The 19,693-nt window shown below is 41.8% G+C and overlaps 1 protein-coding gene across 1 annotated transcript in view; it reads left to right on the top strand.

The window, feature by feature from the left end:
* The first annotated feature begins 228 nt into the window (after positions 1-228).
* LOC311149061 (influenza virus NS1A-binding protein homolog A-like) overlaps positions 229-19,693 on the top strand; it is a 43,699-nt gene continuing 24,234 nt past the window's right edge. Inside the window, exons 1-3 of the mRNA XM_084186165.1 lie at positions 229-608; positions 17,260-17,553; positions 17,820-17,958. Coding sequence (XP_084042291.1) covers positions 17,848-17,958 — 111 coding nt within the window. The 5' untranslated portion in view covers positions 229-608; positions 17,260-17,553; positions 17,820-17,847. The remainder of the gene's footprint in view (positions 609-17,259; positions 17,554-17,819; positions 17,959-19,693) is intronic.

Raw genomic sequence — 19,693 nt, 5'->3', positions numbered from 1 at the left:
TAAACTGTATTGAGATCAAATGTTTCATCGATTAAAATATTAGCATAATGTCGGTCAAAATCGATCTCGCTCCTTCTCCCACTGCCGGCCACTGGGCTTCCTCCCATCACCATATTTGGTAGTGTGGAAACGGCAACCGGATGCTTCACACTTTTATATCCGTTGAACTATCTGGCTCCTCGCTCTATCTTGGGTGTTGCTACGTGTGGTACATGTTGGGGTGGCACCAGAGACGGAAGAGGAAGAGAGACACTCCACTCGCAGTTTTTTTCTGGTTCAATGAAAGTCAATGAACTAATTAGAAAAGACCCAGCTGCTATTGCATTGGTGTTTATGGGAGACACACCCAGTTAAGCAGACCGGAATTTACCTTTTTTTTTTATGGTAAACGGCCTGAGTGAACTATCGTCCTTTATCCACCATCTTCGGTAGCACTTTGTAAACGTGCTCGAGTCGCCCCTGTCGTCACTTCTGTTCAGACTAGTCTGCGCTACAGTCGCATTGGAGAGAGAGTAAAGAGTGGGACCTGTCCGAAAACTGAACCGTACCCACACAACTCTGAATTTACATTAAATATGTCTACCACCATCTGCTGTCAAAAGCCCCAGGTAAGGTTTTATTTCTGTCAAATATAGCTTATTGTCATTGTTGGTAGATGTTGTGTACGTAGGCCAAGGCTAGCCTACTGGAGGAAATGTGTACATTTAACACGAGGTTGCTTGCTTGTTATATGCTGACATTTTACATTTTTAGTAGACGCTCTTATCCAGAGCGATTTACAGTTAGTGAGTGCATAAATTTTTTTATACTGGTCCCCAGTGGGAATCGAACCCACAACCCTGGCGTTGCAAGCGCCATGCTCTACCAAATGAGCTACACGGGACCTCTGTCGGGTCGTTTTTCAAAATCTAGACTTGTTTTTACCGCACTGTAGCCTACATGTTTTAAATGTAATCATCGACGTTTGTTACATTGCATCTTCCCGCCTTGTAGTGAGTGGCCAACCGCAGAATGAATAGCCACAACTTGTCGTTGGCTGCTGTGACAGTGGTGAGCGCGAGTACATTTTTATCATCAATAAATCCATGGACTGTGCTACACCGCATATCAACTGTTGGCAGCTTTTACCTAGGCTATAATTAGTATCTAGAAAGTTATTCGTGTTTTAGTAATAAAGATATCTTGATTTGTGAATGTGCTTTTGTCAAGGCATGTCCTTAGCCAGCAAATCCGATCCCCTTGCATACAGCTGCACTACGGTCGGACAGGCTTCCTGTGCGAGATATGGCTCTGAAAATTTACCTCAATCCAGGGATTAGAAATAAGTTTAACTCCAAATTTTCCCATATCCCAACTGTTACACCGAGAAGATTGAAGGACTGTAATTCTTTCTCCAGAAAACGGCCCTTTTCATCCTCATGCTAGGTAGCAGAAGCCACAGCAGCCATTTTGGAATGGCAGTGTCAGCCAATCAGCTCCTTTGTTGTTCAACGCCATGTGCCATTCCTTAATGGCTACTGCTAGCTAGCATGAGGACAAAAATAGTAGTTTCCTTAAACTAGCAGTCGTTCAATCTTATCGGTGTAACAGTTGGGTTAATGGGACAATTCGTAATACAATGCATTTCTTATCCCTGGATTGAGGTACGTTTTTCAGAGCCATATCTCGCGCAGACTCTGCAGTCTCTTTCTAAACAGGAAGCCTGTCTGACCCTAGTGCAGCTGTAAGCAAGCGGATCTGCTGGCTAGGCATATCCTCATCACTGGCTGGCAAAGAAGAAAAAAATGGTCAGCTGAGATCGGAGCCATCTCAAGGCTAACTTTATTGGAAGAACCTACATAGGAGCATCATTAAATGTCAGTTGTTTCCCAAAACCATTGTTAAAGTTGCACTTGAAAATGCTTGTTATTTACCGTCTGCCTCAGACCACTTGTAGAGCAGCTAAGTGCGCCTTTAGATACATTATAAACCCTTTATACACAGATCTCCGCTAAACATAGAATCAAGATGTTTATCTGTCTTTTAATCAAGATGTGTATCTTTCTCTCTGACTGCTGATAATTTCACAAACACAAGGAAGCTGACAACAAATACAAAGTTGCCAATGTCTTTGCAATTGTTACAAATAAGCAAAGGATAGTAAGATGCTTCAAATGAAAACCGAGATGACTTTATTAAAAGATGAGTAGGCTAAATAGGCCTATATAATTAAATAATATTGAAGTCAATATTTGCTCATTGTATGCTACTGTCTGTAGTTTTTGCCTCAATATATTTCATGATATGTAACAATGTCCACAATGATGTGCCAAATCTTGATTTAGTTTATTATTATAGTGTAAGAATTAGAAAGACTCCTCAATATTTGCAGCAATATGTGATAATATCTAGGAGCTGATCCGTCATCAGTACTGTGAAATAATTATAATGTTAAGATAAGATTTGAATGGGGAAAACTGATCCGAGAGCAGCACTGCCTTTCTTTCGATTCTATCATTATCGGCACATACTTAGCGAACGTTCTCTCTGCGTAGTGTTTTGGGAAACGTATATTACATATTCGGTCATTGTAGGAACGATGCATCATCATCATCAACACTCATAGTTTAGCAGGCATGCTACCAAGCAAAAATAGCCTTTTGAGATGTTTTCCTGATACGGCCTCTTTCGTAATACACAGTGATTGGCATGTCCCTGGTGTTTTTGTTGTGTGCGCTGTTGGTACTGTCGGTGTAAAGCCATGCAAGCTAATGAGCTTCACTGACCTACATGCTCGTGTTAGGGGACCGGGGTAGACTTTTGGCACAATGTCGACGCCGGTGGCAGTGTGACTAACTGCACGCTTTCTCGGGCACCGTACTCTAAGAGCGTGTTAGACTGACAGGGCTGTCTGACGGAGTGCTGGCTCAGAATTGCATGGACTCATTGTTGACAGTCACTGAGGAAAATGGTTTGACTCTTGTGGAGCAGTAGTCAAAAGGATCGGACTCTTGTTCATTTCACTCTCTTGAGTTGGAACGGTGCTATGCCGGAATGTGGACAGCCAGAGTTCGGCGCAGTATATGGCTGGGAAAACGTAACTCAATCCAGGGATGGAATATGTCGTTGTACTCCTAATCATCCTGAAATGATGAGAGGTGAATCGAGAAGATTGAAATACAACTTATTTTTAATTAAACTACTGTTTTTGTCAGCATGCTAGGGGGCGGCAGGTAGCATAGTGGTTACTGTTCGGACAGTAACCAAAAGGTTTCTGGTTCGAATACCGGAGCCAACAAGGTGAAAAATCTATCTGTGCCCTTTAGCAAGGCACTTAACCCTAATTTGCTCCAGAGGCACCATACTACTATGTTCGACCCTGTAAAACAACACATTTCAATGCACCTATCTGGTGTATGTGACAATTTTGTGTAATTCTAATGGTGAAGTAACCCATGGTTTCAACAACACTTCCAGTAGCTACTCACCCCAACACTAGGCATCATGGAATCCAATAGCGTTAGTTAGCCTAGCGTGCTGGTGAAAACGGCAATGGTTCAATGGTTTAGTTTTTATTCAAATCTATAGAGATACACAACAAAGGATCATCAAACCCACAACTCAATATCTTAGTATTTCCAACCATTGAGACATTTTCTGTGGTAGCAGTAACATTAGTCTTGTCATCTGAGTGACATTTATGTTTTACAATATGGCTTTATCTTGGCCAGGTCGCAGTTGTAAATGAGAACTTGTTCTCAACTGGCCTACCTGGTTAAATAAAGGTAAAATGAATAGCTAGTTCTCCTATCATCTGAGTGACATTTGTTGTACACTGTGGCAGTAGCTAGGCCTAGACTTCTTCTTGGCATCCCCTGGTCAGATGTTTCTTACTCCCCAATAATAGCTATTTGGAGGTCTGGGGTGTACATGTAGTTCTTTATTCTTCAGTGCCTAGACCCTTGGTCTTCTGGACTAAAATAAGATTTAAAGAAATATCTTCCTTGTTATTAATGTTACAAAAACACATTATCCCTTGACTGTTTAGTAGCTCAGTTGGTAGAGCATGGCGTTTTGTAACGCCAGGGTTGTGGGTTTGTTTCCCACGGGGGACCAGTATGAGAATTTTAAAAAATGTATGCACTCACTAACTGTACGTCGCTCTGGATAAGAGCGCCTGCTAAAATGTCGGGGGAAAAAATGTGGATCCCTTTTAGCTGCTGTTTCTGCAGTCCACATAAAATGTACAAATACATGACAAAGTACAAAACAGTTATAGACAAGAACAAAATATATTACATGAAATTCTAAATACAATTTGAGTTATGTTGTGCCTTAAAGTATTCACACAATTTTTTCCACATTTTGTTGCAAAGTGTGATTTAAAATGGATTTGTCATTTTTTTGTCAACCATCTACACAAAATACTCTCAATGTGAAAGAACATTTTGAACTTTTTTTAATTAATGGAAAATAAAACAATAATATATTTTGATTTGGATAAGTATTCAACCCCCTGAGTCAATACATGTTAAAATAACGTTTGGCTGCGATTTAAATCTGAGTCTTTCTGGGTAAGTCTCTAAGAGCTTTGGAAACTTGGATTGTACAATATTTGCCCACTATTCTTTACAGTTGGCACTGTGCATTGGGGCAGGTAGCGTTCTCCTGGCATCCGCCAAACCCATATTTGTCCATCGGACTGCCAGTAGGTAAAGTGTGAACACAGTTTTAACAGGCTGACTTGTTGCAAAGGTGGCATCCTATGATAGTGCCACGTTGAAAGTCATTGAACTCTTCAGTAAGACCAATGTTTGTCTATGGAGATTGCATGGCTGTGTGTTTGGTTTTATTACACACCTGTCAACAACCAGAATCCACTAATTTGAAGGGGTGTCCACATGCTTTTGTGTGTATATATAGTGCATGTTCCTCCTGAGTGGCGCAGTGGTCTAAGGCACTGCATCGCAGTGCTAGCTGTGTCACTAGAGATCCTGGTTCGTATCCAGGCTCTGTCGTAGCCGGCCGTGACCGGGAGACCCATGGGGCGGCGCGCAATTGGCCCAGCGTCGTCCAGGGTAGGGGAGGGAATGGCCGGCAGGGATGTAGCTCAGTTGATAGAGCATGGTGTTTGCAACGCCAGGGTTGTGGGTTCGATTCCCACAGGGGGTATGAAAATAAATAAATAATGTAAGTCGCTCTGGATAAGAGCGTCTGCTAAATGACGTAAATGTATGTTCCTGGATGCGTTTATATATTTTGATGAAAGCTGGCCGCGGTAGCTAACTAGCTAACCGACCTGAGGTAGTTAGCAAGGTAGCTACGTTGCTAAGCATGAATTCGCTTTGCAGAATCTGTCAATATGTTTACAAATCACATCTTCATAGTTCCATTTCGGTTCCTGCAATGTAGCTAGTTAGCTAATAAGCTTCAGCATCTAGCTAGCCAACTAGTTAGCTGGCTATGCCTGCGTTCATTATTAAGCATATCACTCGTGACATCACATTTTAATCTTTCGCCATGGCCAACTGAAATGACTCAAAAAAAAATTTTGACTGTTAAAATAATAAAAATAATCATTCTCTTAGACCTAAACCTCTACAGGAGTTGTGCTTAAAGGGTGTGACCATTGAACAAGTTGAAGAAGCTGAACTCCTAGGAGTAACATTGGATGGTCAGTTATCATAGTCAAGTCATATTGACAAAGTTGTTGTGAAGATGGGGAGAAGTATGTCTGTTATTAAAAGATGTTCTGCGTTTTTGACAAAGATCAACTGAAGTAGGCCTAGGCTACCTGGCCTATAAATGTGCCCATTTGGGCATTTGTTACTTTTTCTGATTGTCTTAACTCACCATCACTGTGGAACTTCTCAAAGTACATTTTCTTTGCCTCATACAGCAAGTAAACAGCCTGTTTTTACATCCATTGAGAATGACAATAGTTCCTTAATGTAGCCTATTTGAAAAATCTTTCCAGCTCTCTCCCTTTCGATAGCCACTCAGCATGAAAGGGGAAGAAAATGTCATGCTCTGATCTGGTGGAGACGTCATAAAATAGGCCTACCTGATTACTTCTTATCCCTTGTGCAAATAGCCTACAGCTGATACAATGTTTCAAACAGGCCATGCATAGCCAATGTGATTTTATAGGATATTTATTTTATCAGGATATTTTCTACCTGCGGGCTGCAATGTTTTTATTTGTCGGCTTTATGTAGGCCAATATTACATATTGTCAATGGCAATAGAAGTTACTTTTAGATTTGTATCATTTTCATTTAGATGGCATTTTGATTAACCACATGACATTGAATTTGCGATATGAAGTTAAATAAAAATGTGCATAAAAAAAAAATCTTAGCTGCCGCGCAGATCAGTAGAAATTGTATTTATAACTTGGCACTCCAAATGGAAAAGGTTGCCGACCGCTGGTGTAGCCTATTACTGGCAACTTAAGGAGCGTAGTGGCACAATGCGAAGGCCAGCTGGAGCGTCGGGAACATGTTTTTTTCTTCTGGTTAACCTATATCAATCTCTGACTCCCTCTTTAGTAATTTGTGTCTTCCTTTTTTAATCGCAGTGTTTAAAGTGTCAGACAAGCTCAGTAGCCCACATATAGTTGATTTTATTCAACATAGTGTGGTAAAATAAACGTTTTAACATTTCAACCATCGATTGGTCGAAAGAACAGACTCTCGGTCGACCAATATATATTTTTTTTGGGGGGGGGGGGGCAGCCCTAAATGAATCCATGAAATATAGACAAACGAACTGTGCAGAGAGCCAGTGGAGCATTCAGAAGGCTCTTCTGCCAGATGGCATGTTGCATAACCGCTAGTAAAGTGGGCCAACCGACCCACATCTGTACAGCACAGACAGGCTATGGCTGCTCTAACCCTCAACACATCCTGGCCTACAAACAGATCCTTGATTCAAGTCTTGCTTACATGCTCGGGCACGGACACACACATACGCAGTTTGGCACACATTCAATTTCATAACCAGCCTGGCCAACTCTGTCACTTCATTCTGCATGCAAGCTATGTCACATCCGCCATCCTAACACACACACACACACAGGGAGTAGGCATGAGACACACCCAGATTCAAAAACATTTTCCGGATTTCAGTAGTGTAGCGTGCCTCAGTCTGCAACGTTAGTCATGTGACGTTCTGTTCCACAGCAATGCAATACATTTTACGTAGTTCCCCTTTCTCCCCTTGTACTTCCCCTTTCTCTTCCCCCCCCCTTGCCTGTACAATTTGTCTTTACTCCCCCTCTCTCCAGTCACCATGCTGTTGTGTAAGACTTGTGGACGGCATGTGATCAACAATAGTGAGAGGGAATCATTCATTGGATCAGGAGGCAGAGAGAGGAATCTGATCTGCATGTTATTTCGTCTTACCATGCCTCTGAGGGGTCTGTCTGCAGAACAGAACTGCACTGGATGCTCCTGGCTGGAGTGTCATTGTCTGAACCCCACGCCACCGTACACACGTTTCATAACAATTATTCAAGTCGGTTTCTGTTGTGATTAGTCTGTTTGAAAGACTTGGTGGAGAAGTCTACTTTGTATGTTTGTGTGTTTGGCAGAAGATAGCGGTCTGTCCTATGGGTAATTGAGATCCCAGACACACACATTTATCTCCTCAGGTGACAGTTAGGTGGTTGAAGCCCGTCAGGGATATTAACTAAAGAGCTTTTAATGAACTAACGGGTGATGTCTTGGCTGCCATTGTACTGTCATGATACGCCAATTTAACGGTTTAATTTGGCAAATGGCACCTACTTTGATTAAACGGTGGAAAAGCAATACCTAAAAAGCAATGCCCTACATCAGGGGTAGGCAACTAGATTTTTGTTGGCGCGGATGGTTGCGTGTCGGGAACATAATTATAATACTTTATATACACTACAAATTGACCACTACTAAGCCCAAAAAGAGATTATTTTCAAATGCAATCATTTCATGCTTTGATTATATTGAGACAAGATCACACGTCTCTTTTTTTTATTAGTGGGAATGCTTGGGAACAGATTTCCTAAAATCAACTATTTTGGAGTAGAATTCCTGGTGATTTTAGTATTTTTGGACCAATAACTAAAATCAAAAACTAAAATACTTTAGGTGGCCGGTTTTTGGCCTGTTGCCGACCCCTGCCCCTACACACAAACTACACATCCACACTCACACACTGTTTCCAAACCAGCTGAGCACAAGATTCCCAAAAAAGAAAAAGCTTTACAAAAGTCTCTTTCACATATGGCCTTCATGGCAGTTTTAAGAATGTGAGCGCGTGTATTGTTTCTTCTGTCTGAACTGTCTAGGACTGGAAGAAGACATGGCACATTAAGGTCATAAAGCTGATCTAGCCAGGATCTTATCATTTAATTCTCTAATCCTTCTGCCACCACACAGCCAAGAAACCAGCAACCTGTAGTTTAAAGTGTAACTGAACCGAAAAACCAACTTCTCTCGTTGAAAAAGGCCTATATGGCATTTATGAGTCAAGCATTTATTCTAGTGTAAAAAAAAAACCAGTGTAAATAGGATAATTTGGGTCATAAAGTCTGTCTCGTCCAAAATTGAGAGTTGTGAGATGATTAGGAAAGAATGTGTATGTCACAGAATGAAGTGTACGCCAGTTTTCCTTTTGGTTTATTTCAATCCTGTCCACAGCTGGCAGCACCCAAGTAATAATACATTTGGCACATAATGCCCGTGGTACATTTGGTTTAACTTTGGATATACCTATGGGGCTAGTTGGGGACCATCAGTAATTTATACAATGTACATGCAGCAATATTTTAAAATGTCAATAGCTCCAAATTTCAATGACAACCTGAAAACCAAGTATGAATTCATATACAAATATTGAAAGCATTTAATGTGTGTTCAACATGAAAATATTATTCCATTTACATTGTGTAATTTATTCATGGTCCTTAACTAGCCCCACAGATGGGCTATCCAAAGTCAAACCAACTTTGCCACAGTCGCACATCGGCGGCTGAAGCTAATTACCGATAGAAGTTGGCTAGTTTTGCTAGCTAGCCTAGGCTACTTCCAGACACAAGACCTGGTTAGACTGTTTCAAGTTATCTAGAAGGGTGAATGTACAAATGCTTCCCCCATGCGAACACACACAAGTGAAACCCACATCAAAGCATGCCTCCAAGACCCAAATCCTGTTCTCAGTTGCATTTCCTAATTTGGATCAAATTAGTCAGTTCAGCCCTCCTTTAAGCCTGTCTTTTTTCTTATGGTTTAGTTACTTTCAAAAGCGGCTTTTTTTTTTTTTATGAATGCCCAGTGTGATACACTTCAAGGCTGACTGGCTACATGTATAAATATCAGTGTGTTAGGGTTATAAAAAAAAAAAAAATCACACATAGTTTTGAGATTTAGAGTCAGAGTTCGATTATTTGTTACGTTGTATTTCTTTAATTTGGTCTGGTTGGTTTCACATTGCTAAATGTCAAACTAAAATGCCTAAACAAAACCACGTGTTCATGCAAGTCATTTGTTTATTGGAGAAAAATGTTCATGTTAAATCCATCTATGATTATCAAGAAGCATAACTTGTGTGTCCCAAACTTCATATTACTTTTGCTTTGGTCATCCAACAACATGCGGTAGGAAACGGCCCAATACTACTAGATGAGAAAGCAGTCCAGACCAAACACAGGAAAAGAACATTTAGAGGCGCGAAGTATTATTGGTTGTTTGACTGCAAGCATTTGATGAAATGCACGCAATACCATAACTTTATATCGCTGCAACATTCTGTGAGAAGCAGCACATTTATGAGCTGATCCGATGCAGATTAGGGGAGACAGGTGGCTATAGCCTACCGGGGATAGCTTTTAGGCTACTAAATTTAGCCTATTCACTTCACCGTTAGAGCGGCTATTGGGCCGTTTCCTACCGCATGTTGTTGGATGACCAAAGCAAAAGTAATATGAAGTTTGGGACACATCTTGTCCCTGACATCCTTGGAGAGCTCTTTGGTCTTGGCCATGGTGGAGAGTTTGGAATCTGATTGATTGCTTCTGTGGACAGGTGTCTTTTATATAGGTAACATGCTGAGATTAGGAGCATTCCCTTTAAGAGTGTGCTCCTAATCTCAGCTCGTTACCTGTATAAAAGACACCTGGGAGCCAGAAATCTTTCTGAATGAGAGGGGGTCAAATACTTATTTCCCTCATTAAAATGCAAATCAATTTATAACATTTTTGACATGTGTTTTTCTGGATTTTTTTGTTATTCTGTCTCACTGTTCAAATAAACCTACCATTATAATTATAGACTGATCATTTCTTTGTCAGTGGGCAAACGTACGAAATCAGCAGGAGATCAAATACTTTTTTCCCTCACTGTATGTACTCTAGGGCTGTCCCAGATTGGTCAATTTTTTGAACCTATATATTTTTCCATATAGACATGTGTTTTAATAATATCCACAGAGCTTGTCTGATGCTTTAAGCACACTGTTTGATTAAATAATTAAGACAAATGACTCAAGGGAGTCCGATTGATTGTGCCTGGCCAAGCTCAGACTTGCTGAGCTGCGTTTAAAAAAAAAAAATACATTGAGTGCCTTCGTGACTAGCACCCGCTCGCTCTCTTCCCTACTGCAGCGACCACCACAGAACATCAGTGTTTATCGTGCAGTTCGTGTTGTTGAAGCTGTAACATAATTAGTCATTTCTGACTGAAAAGTTCTGTCACTGAAAACATTCATTTGTTTAAGAAAAACATTCCCTATTCTCTCAACCTTTGCCCTCTTTACATGACATATGTATGTATCACATGCACATGACCAACGGGGCCTGACCTAATTTCATAAATTAATTGGTTATAACAAACTCCGAACACCGTAACATGTGACAGCAAAATGGGTGCGGAGGACGTGAAAAAGAAACTCGAAACGGGGGATTGTTTACTGGTTGCTCAGGAGGGAAAGGGGAAGTCAGATGTGTGGAAGACATTTTACTTAGTTGTGGAAACTACTGGAGATCAAGAAAAAGAAGGTAAGGAGCAAGCGTGCATATTAGGCCTACGTGTGCCAAGCAGTTGCTGTTAGATTACAATGTTTTTTTTCTGACCATTTGGAACTGTTCAAACACTAAACATTTTTGTGACACCTTTATTACAACAAAGACTAAAAACAGTTGCATGCATTCGTTAATCCAATTGCTGACATGGAACGGTTTATATTTTTGGGGGGGCTAATTATTCAAGGATCCCTGTGTTTATTTAATTTTAAAACTAAAATGCTTGATTGCATTTCAAATCATGAATGACTGGTAGGCTGTGTGATGACATGAATGAATGAATGAATGACTGGTACAGTCACCTATATATTTACATATAGGCCACAAAAAAAAAAATATAACCACTGATTTATATACTGGATTCTAGACATCTTACTGTAATATACAGTGTATTCGGAAAGTATTCAGACCCCTTCACTTTTCCCACATTTTGTTACGTTACAGCCTTATTCTAAAATGGATAAAATTGTCCCCCCCCCCCCATCAATCTAAACACAATACCCCATAATAACAAAGCAAAAAAAGGTTTAGAAATTTGAGCAAATGTTATAACAAAAATAAACTGAAATTACATTTACGTAAGTATTCAGACCCTTTACTCAGTACTTTGTTGAAGCACCTTTGGCAGCGATTACAGCCTCAAGTATTCTTAGACAGCTCCCGAGTGGCGCAGCGGTCTAAGGCACTGCATCTCAGTGCTTGAGGTGTCACTACAGACCCCCTGGTTCGATTACAGGCTGTATCACAACCGGCTGTGATTGGGAGTCCCTTAGGGCAGCGCACAATTGGCCCAGCGTCGTCCGGGTTTGGCCGGTGTAGGCCGGCATTGTAAATAAGAATTTATTTTTAACTGACTTGCCTAGTTAAATAAAGGTTAAATAAAAATAAAAAATGACGCTACAAGCTTGGCACACCTGTATTTGGGGAGTTTCTCCCATTCTTCTCTGCAGCTTCAAGCTCTGTCAGGTTGTATGGGGAGCGTCGCTGCACTGCAATTTACAGGGCTCTCCAGAGATGTTCGATTGGGTTCAAGTCCGGCCTCTGGCTGGGCCACTAAAGGACAATCAGAGACTAGTCCCAAAGCCACTCCTGCATTGTCTTGGCTGTGTGCCTAGGGTCGTTGTCCTGTTGGAAGGCAAACTGTCGCCCCAGTCTGAGATCCTGAGCACTCTAGAGCAGGTAGCAAAATGTGGAAGAAGTAAAGGGGTCAGAATACTTTCTGAATGCACTGTATCTACTGCTGTACATAGTCTTAGTGTGTATATATATATATTCTTTATATATGCATAGATTGCATTTGGATTATTGACAGTGTTATTTGGGTTGTGAACTGGACAGTTGTAATTACTTGTTTTTAATCATTTGTGTACTGTTTGACATTTTGACTGCATTGTTAGGAGCTAATAATACAAGCATTTTGCTGCACCCGCTATGACATCTGCTAAACCGTGTACGCGATAAATAAACTTGGTTTTGAAAAAGGGTGGTCTTGGTCCGATTCCATTCGTACCGTGGTGCGTTTCACTGCAGGTGAGAAAGCAGTCCAGACCAAACACAGGAAAGGAACCAGAGGCGCGAAGTATTATTGGTTGTTTGACTGCGAGCATTTGATGAAATGCACGCAATACCAAAACTTTATATCGCTGCAACATTCTGTGAGAAGCAGCACATTTATGCGTCATCCAGGGTAGGGGAGGGAATGGCTGGCAGGGATGTAGCTCAGTTGGTAGAGCATGGCGTTTGCAACGCCAGGGTTGTGCGTTCGATTCCCACGGGGTCCAGCATGAAAAATAAAATAAAAATAATGTATGCACTCACTAACTGTAAGTCGCTCTGGATAAGAGCGTCTGCTAAAATGACTAAAATGTAAATATATTAGAATGAGCTAAATGAAAATACAGGATATGAATACACAGTGTGAAACTGTGCAGTGTTTAATGTCTCTATATACATGGGACAGCAGCGTTGGCTATGTGTGTTTGAGTATGGGCGTGAGTGCGAGTACACACGCTGTATGAGGTGTGTGTGAGTGAGTATCTTTTACAGTACTACTTTGGAGTAATACTTACTACTGGAGATGGCCTAATGGCTGTTCAACAGTCTGCTGGCCTGGAGATGGAAGCTGTTTTTCAGTCTTTCGGAATGAGCTTTCATGCACCTGTACGGTCTCTTTTTGAGCAAACCCACAGTGTGTTGTTTAGTGCGCTCCCGAGTGCGGAAAGAGTGTTCACACCAGTCCAAACGAACCAAACTATCGGGGAAATGCTCCAGAGTTTGGAAAAAATCTCTCCAAACCAATTTGGTGTGAAAGCCCCCGTAGAATAGATATTGGGACAGGGAGCTCAGCTGACTTGGGTGGCTGGCAGGCTGCATCCATATCTATCTATCCATCCATCTATCTATCCAGGTAGAGAAGAATAAGGCTTTTAATTCTGGGCTTCTGTTTCACATAAAGGCCTACTTCTCTATCCCCCTGAGTGTAATCGTTTAAGAGCTATCGTCTCAAATGGCCATGGCTGGCATCTGGCTACACACTCCGCCGGGGAGATCCAAAGTTTTATAGCTTGTTTTCGGTCTGTAATGATAATGGGCAATCAATGGTGCATCCATAAGTGATAATGCCAGGAAAGCTGTGGCCAAACCACTGCTTCGAGGGCATCATCACATTTATACATTGGTGACCAACATATTAAAATAATGATTTGACATTTTCATTAAGCGTTATTTTCTTTAATTTATTCATTTTATTTCATCCTTCCATGCATAGTCACATGAAGATTTTATGAGTAGGGGGAGCTGGGGGGAAAAAATCTCCTTTTATAATAAAGCATTTGGAAGCTAATGATGAAATTAAATTCCTAATGTGGTGAGTAGGCCTAAGCATAGGACAAGTTTCAGTAACAGTAGTCACTGCAGCCTAAGATATTTTAACTCATGACTGTTTGAAAAACCAAGTAGACCGTTGTGAACAGAGCGCACATTTCTTTGTACAGCGTAATTACAATGGGTGTGTGAGTGAACGAGAGGAGTGTTGTAACTAAATTAGGAAAAAGATTGTAGTGTTGCACGGTATACAGAAACTATGTACTTTGTCAAAAAATAAAATAAAAACTGTTCGATACAAGAATTTGTTACCTTCGTTTGGTATTTCTGTCAAATGTTTCTTGAGTGATTGAGCAGATCAAGTCTCAGTGAAGCCACTCTTCGCACTATAAAAGGAAGTGCCTGCTCCACTTACTGATTCATTGCTAGAGCTGGCTGGGCTGCATTGTTAGCTCCCCACTCATACTGCACAAAGTTAAGGTAGAGCACGGAGCTTGTAACGCCAGGGTAGTGGGTTCGATCCCCGGGACCACCCATACGTAAAAATGTATGCGCGCATGACTGTAAGTTGCTTTGGATAAAAGCGTCTGCTAAATGGCTTATTATTATTAAACTTGAATAATGCAACACGACATGTAGAAACTGTTCATTACTGTTTGCAAAACAATGCCCATACAGGCTAGAAGTTGCACTTTACAATGCAAGACTGTAGCGGTAGCTTCCTGCTTTAATTGTAGGCTAACTTTCCTTGCTAGCATACAGCTGATTTCACTACCCTAGTAACGCAAAATATGCTATATTTTCTGAGCTGATTGTGACCGACAAGGTTATTAATTCACTTTGTCTTCCTCTCCTCCCATCTTGTTTCCACTAGATTCCAAAGCCAAAAGGTCAGATTCCACAACTACATTCTGCCTTGTGAACTTTCTTAAGAAACAGCGCACACTTTCATAAAAGAGATTGCGTCTTCTATGCAAAATAAATTATGTACTTTGAGATTTTTTTGTTGTTCAGTCATGTTACCTTATTGGCTAGCTAGCTAACAACCTGGTAACCAGTATATCCAAACATTTTGAGGCACAGAAAGAAAAAGGATAGCTTCTTCAGGAGATAAATTAATTAATGATGGATCTCTTGCATGTCGTTATCACAAATTTACATTTTTAGAGACTACAATTTTGAATGTAATGTGTCTCAATAGGAAAATAGTGCTTTTACACAATGTAGAAGCCTAATGTTCCACAAATGACTTTGTAATTTCAATGACTGTTATTCGTATCAACATCTTAGCTTTTTTAATAAACTGAAGTGCTGAAGTTTCATATGTGCTTCAAAAGTAGCTAGAATTCATAGGCTGTATCTCAATCAATAAAAATAAAAAATCGTCTTTGCTGGTGCTCCTAAATTTCATGTGGTGCGCCTAACTTTTTAAGTTGAGCGCACCAGTGCTACCAATTAAATTAATTTAGAGCCCTGTCTGTGTCTACAGGAGAATGTCAGGCCATCGGTCTGTAAGCTGAAGCGCAGCTGTGTCACGCAGCAAGACAATGATCCAAAACACACAAGCAAATCTACATCAGAATGGCTGAAAAGCAACTAATGTCAAGTTTTGGCATGGCCTAGTCGAAGTCCAACGGTTTTATCACCTAGGACCTCCCATGTTCTCCCTCCCTCCCTGCCAGACCTGTTGTGGTAGGCGCTGAAACGAGCAGTTCGTACTCCGTTCATACGCAGTTCTGCATAGAGTAGGCCAAAATTCCTCCACGACGATGTTGCAGTCATTGCAGCTAAAGGTGTCAAAACCAGTTATTGAGTGTAAGGTGGCAAATACTTTTTCACACAGGGCTATTGGGTGTTGCGTAACTTTTGTTTATTAAATAAATGAACTAAGTATCCAGTTTTTATTTGTTCACTCGGGTTCCCTTTATCTAATATTAGGTTTTGGTAGACAATCTGGTATGCAGTGTAAAAAATATGCACAAATAGAGAATCAGAAATGGGGCAAATACTTTTTCACGGCATTGTAGCTGTCGGCACCAGTGACCGCAGTTAGGTTGGCTATGACATTGTATGTACGCTTGTAAAATAGCAAGGGCAGTTCCATGTTGCCTTGTGAGAATCTCACACATTCCCCACATAATGGCAGATTCCCTGGAATGGTGACTAGATCTTCCTTCTGTCGTTATGTATTAGGGCTGGGAATTGCCTGGGACCTCACGATACGACATTATCAAGATACTTGGGTGCCGATACGATATGTATTCCGATTCGATACTGTGATTTTATTGTGGTTTGATGTTCCGAACATATTGCTCACCATATGTCTGCTGCAGAAAGACGAGGGAGCATGAGAAAATGAGTTTTGATCAGTCATGGAAATAAGTGCTGAAAACAAATGATATATCGTCAAAAATAATATTCCGATATGTAGCTATCAAAAAATGTATATATTCTTCCGCCATCACTATCATTTTATGTATGGGATTTCGACATACTGCAGCTGCTATGCTCCCTCTCCCTCCATGTGGGAAGAGAAGTGATAAATCACACAGGAATTCCAACGGCTTTATCAGCTAGGACCTCCCCCCTCTTCCTCCCATGTTTTCCCTCCTTTCCTCCCTGCCACCTCTGAGAGAATCCTGGGGAGCTGAGTGAGGGAGGGTGCTAGATGGGGTACCGTGAGGCTGTCTGGCTCCTCTCCTATGTGTTAGAGCTGTGAAGGTCTCCGGTGTATGGTACAGTAACACTCCTCACTAACACAGTGGCAGATGAATGCACACAGAGGTGGGGATAGCACGGCATAAGCATAGCAGTGATCACAAAGGGCTATGTAGTCAGTCAGCAGTATGTCTCCATTCCACCCAATAGCATAGTTGTTGTAATGCAAAGGCATACCAAGATGGAGTTAATGGTTTGGGTTGTGGTCTTGTGGGTGTGGCCTTACTGGTGGATTTTGATGGGACATGGGAGGGTCCTGAGGCGGGAGCTCATGGATCCACGGGTGTGCTAGCAGTCTTAAGACCGAGGGATAGTCCTAGTGGGTGTGCTTTGCCGAGGGTGAGTTTGAGCCGGATTCAGAGGTGGTGTCTGAGCTGGGTGACACGTGTGGAGGGGGCAGGGCAGGGATCAGAGTGCCTGCCCTGTCCTTAAGACTTGAGAGAGGGAGGGTGTTAATGCTACTGAGAGACTATTTTAGTGACTGGACTGTCAGTGTGCTACTTGACTGCAGCAGTCACTCTGCTTGCCTGCTGGAGATGCCATGAGGTAGCTTAGTTTAAACACGTGGGTTCAATTTAGGCCTTGCTCTCTGAGTATGTTCTTTATATTCTATCAATCTATCAATCTCACTGCAGTTTGGTGTAATCTAGTTGACACATTTTCTCTCCTCTCTCCTCCAGGTTATAATGCATGACCAACACAGAAAAAGCTTGACTCTATAGCCAACGGGATCCCGAGGACTTGATTTACAGTCGCTTCAAGCCTGATAGTTTGCATCGGTGCGGCTGCCCCCCTACCCCCGGCTCACACCCCTTTGGTCGACTGGCATTACTTCTGACAGCCCCCTTCCTCCTCCACTGGTAAAGAAGACTTGGTTTCCCTTGTGGTTCTCTGTCTACTTTGCCTGTCTTCACTTCCGTCGGTTCTCTACTGACACCAGTAGCACTCCCTGGAGTTACGTCATTCTGTATTAGGTAAGACCATTATTATTAAAGCAAGGGGCAGATTACACACACAATGCACATGTGCCTAATTCAAATCCTCAATGTGATCATGAATTAATCAAGCAAGCTTTTATGAACGATGCCAGCATCATGCCACTCTACTTTGTGTGTGTGTGTGGGACTGATGGTTGAAGAGTGTAGTCATATGGGGATAGAAATGTAGATGTTACTTTGTGATACTCTTTTTTTTTTTTCATGTTCCCCCTTCTCTCTCCCCTCCATCCCTCACTGGTCAGGCTCTGCCCCCAACATTAAATAGTGAAGATGATTCCCAACGGTTATCTGATCTTTGAAGATGAGAGTTTCCTGGATTCCACTGTGGCCAAGATGAACGCCCTGAGAAAGAGCGGACAGTTCTGTGATGTGAGACTGCAGGTACATGGAGCTCTCTCTTTTTCTCTCTCTCTTTCGCTCTCTCTCTTCTCCCTCTCTCCACCCCTCCCGCTCTCTCTCTTCTCCCTCTCTCCACCCCTCCCGCTCTCTTTCTTCTCCCTCTCTCCACCCCTCCCTCCATCCCTTCCTCTCTCCCTCCCTCCCTCTCTCCACCTCTCCCTCCCTCTCTCTCCACCCCTCCCTCCCTCTCTCTCCACCTCTCCCTCCCTCTCTCTCCACCTCTCCCTCCCTCTCTCTCCACCTCTCCCTCCCTCTCTCTACCCCTCTCTCTCTCTACCCCTCTCTCTCCACCCCCTTCTCACTCCTTCTGTCTTTTGAGAAATGACACCAGTCCCACCATTATGGGGAAGAGTCTTGAGTCACTGCAATCAGAGCACCTGTGACACGTGAGACTGAGGGAGTGGGAGGATAAGACGTAAAGAGCCAGAGGTGTTTTTCTAGATTTCAGGTTTGGCAGACACACATGTCATTAGACATTAGGCAGAGGTTTCACTTGTTTTCCTTCTCTAAAGGTCATGCAACAATTTCAAAGATTTTACTGAGTTATTGTTCATATAAGGAAATCAGTCGATTGAAATACATTCATTAGGCCCTAATCTATGTATTTCACATGACTGGGAACAGTGGCGGCTCCTGAAAAAATTCTCAGGGGGGGGCAATTTTTCTGATGATTTAGGTGACCTACACACATTTAAAAAAAGATATGTCCAGCAACAACATGAAGACAGGGGCAGCAAATAAGTCAATACTGATATACACATTACTTGCTTCAAAAAGGCCTTATGGTTGAATTGGAAATATGTGCACCTGAGCATAATTCACAACAAGCAAGCAGGAGCTTTTGATAGAGGCTACTGAAAACATTGATGCAAGTTATTGGTAATAAGAAATTTTTATAGACTTCCATATTCTGCCCTCTTGTATAGATTTGTGAAAATGAACAGTGATAGACATTTTGCCTGAAAACAACAGAATTTGAAAATAATTTCTAGAAAAGGTAAACACAGCTATCTGTATGGCTTTGTAAAAATGAACAACCATATTCTGGCCAATTGTATAGATTTGTAAATATGAACAACCATATTCTGTCCAATTGTATAGATTTGTAAAAATGAACATGAACAGACTTGGTGAAACATTTACTTAAAAAAAAATGAAAAATAACTATTTTAAACAACATCAACTGTGAACTGATTTGGGCGTGTGTGTGTTAAAGAGACAGACAGGGAGGGACAAAGAGAGAGAGAGAGGCTACATTACTTGTACTGAAACTGTTCTAGCTTGCTGCATGATCAAATTCAGCTGATGCGCATAGCAATGCACGTAATGGGCATTCTTGAAATGCTCACGCACCTTTTGCTGCACACCAGCCTTCTCTCACCTCATCACACTGGCTCCATCGTAAGCTTGCGCAATGAGTTTGACTTTCTCGTCGTCGGCAAAAAGACCGTTCAGTCTCTCCAAAAGCACACTGGCGATTGAGACTGAGGTTGATTCCGAGATGGGAAGGAACTCAAAAAAGCGCTCCTGCACTTTGTGGTTGCTATCTATGTACCTCAGCACAAGCACCAGCTGTGTCTGTGTAGAAACGTCCGTGGTCTCGTCAGCTTGGATAGCTACGAAGTTCGCCGACTTCACCTCCTCCACAATATGTTCCCTCATGACCGCTAGCATACACTCCAGTAGCTCGTTTTGAATGGTCTTTGATGTGCCCTTG

Source organism: Coregonus lavaretus, assembly GCF_964263955.1.
Source record: "Coregonus lavaretus genome assembly, chromosome: 21".
NCBI lineage: Eukaryota > Metazoa > Chordata > Actinopteri > Salmoniformes > Salmonidae > Coregonus > Coregonus lavaretus.
This window is presented reverse-complemented; position numbering and strand designations above follow the sequence as displayed.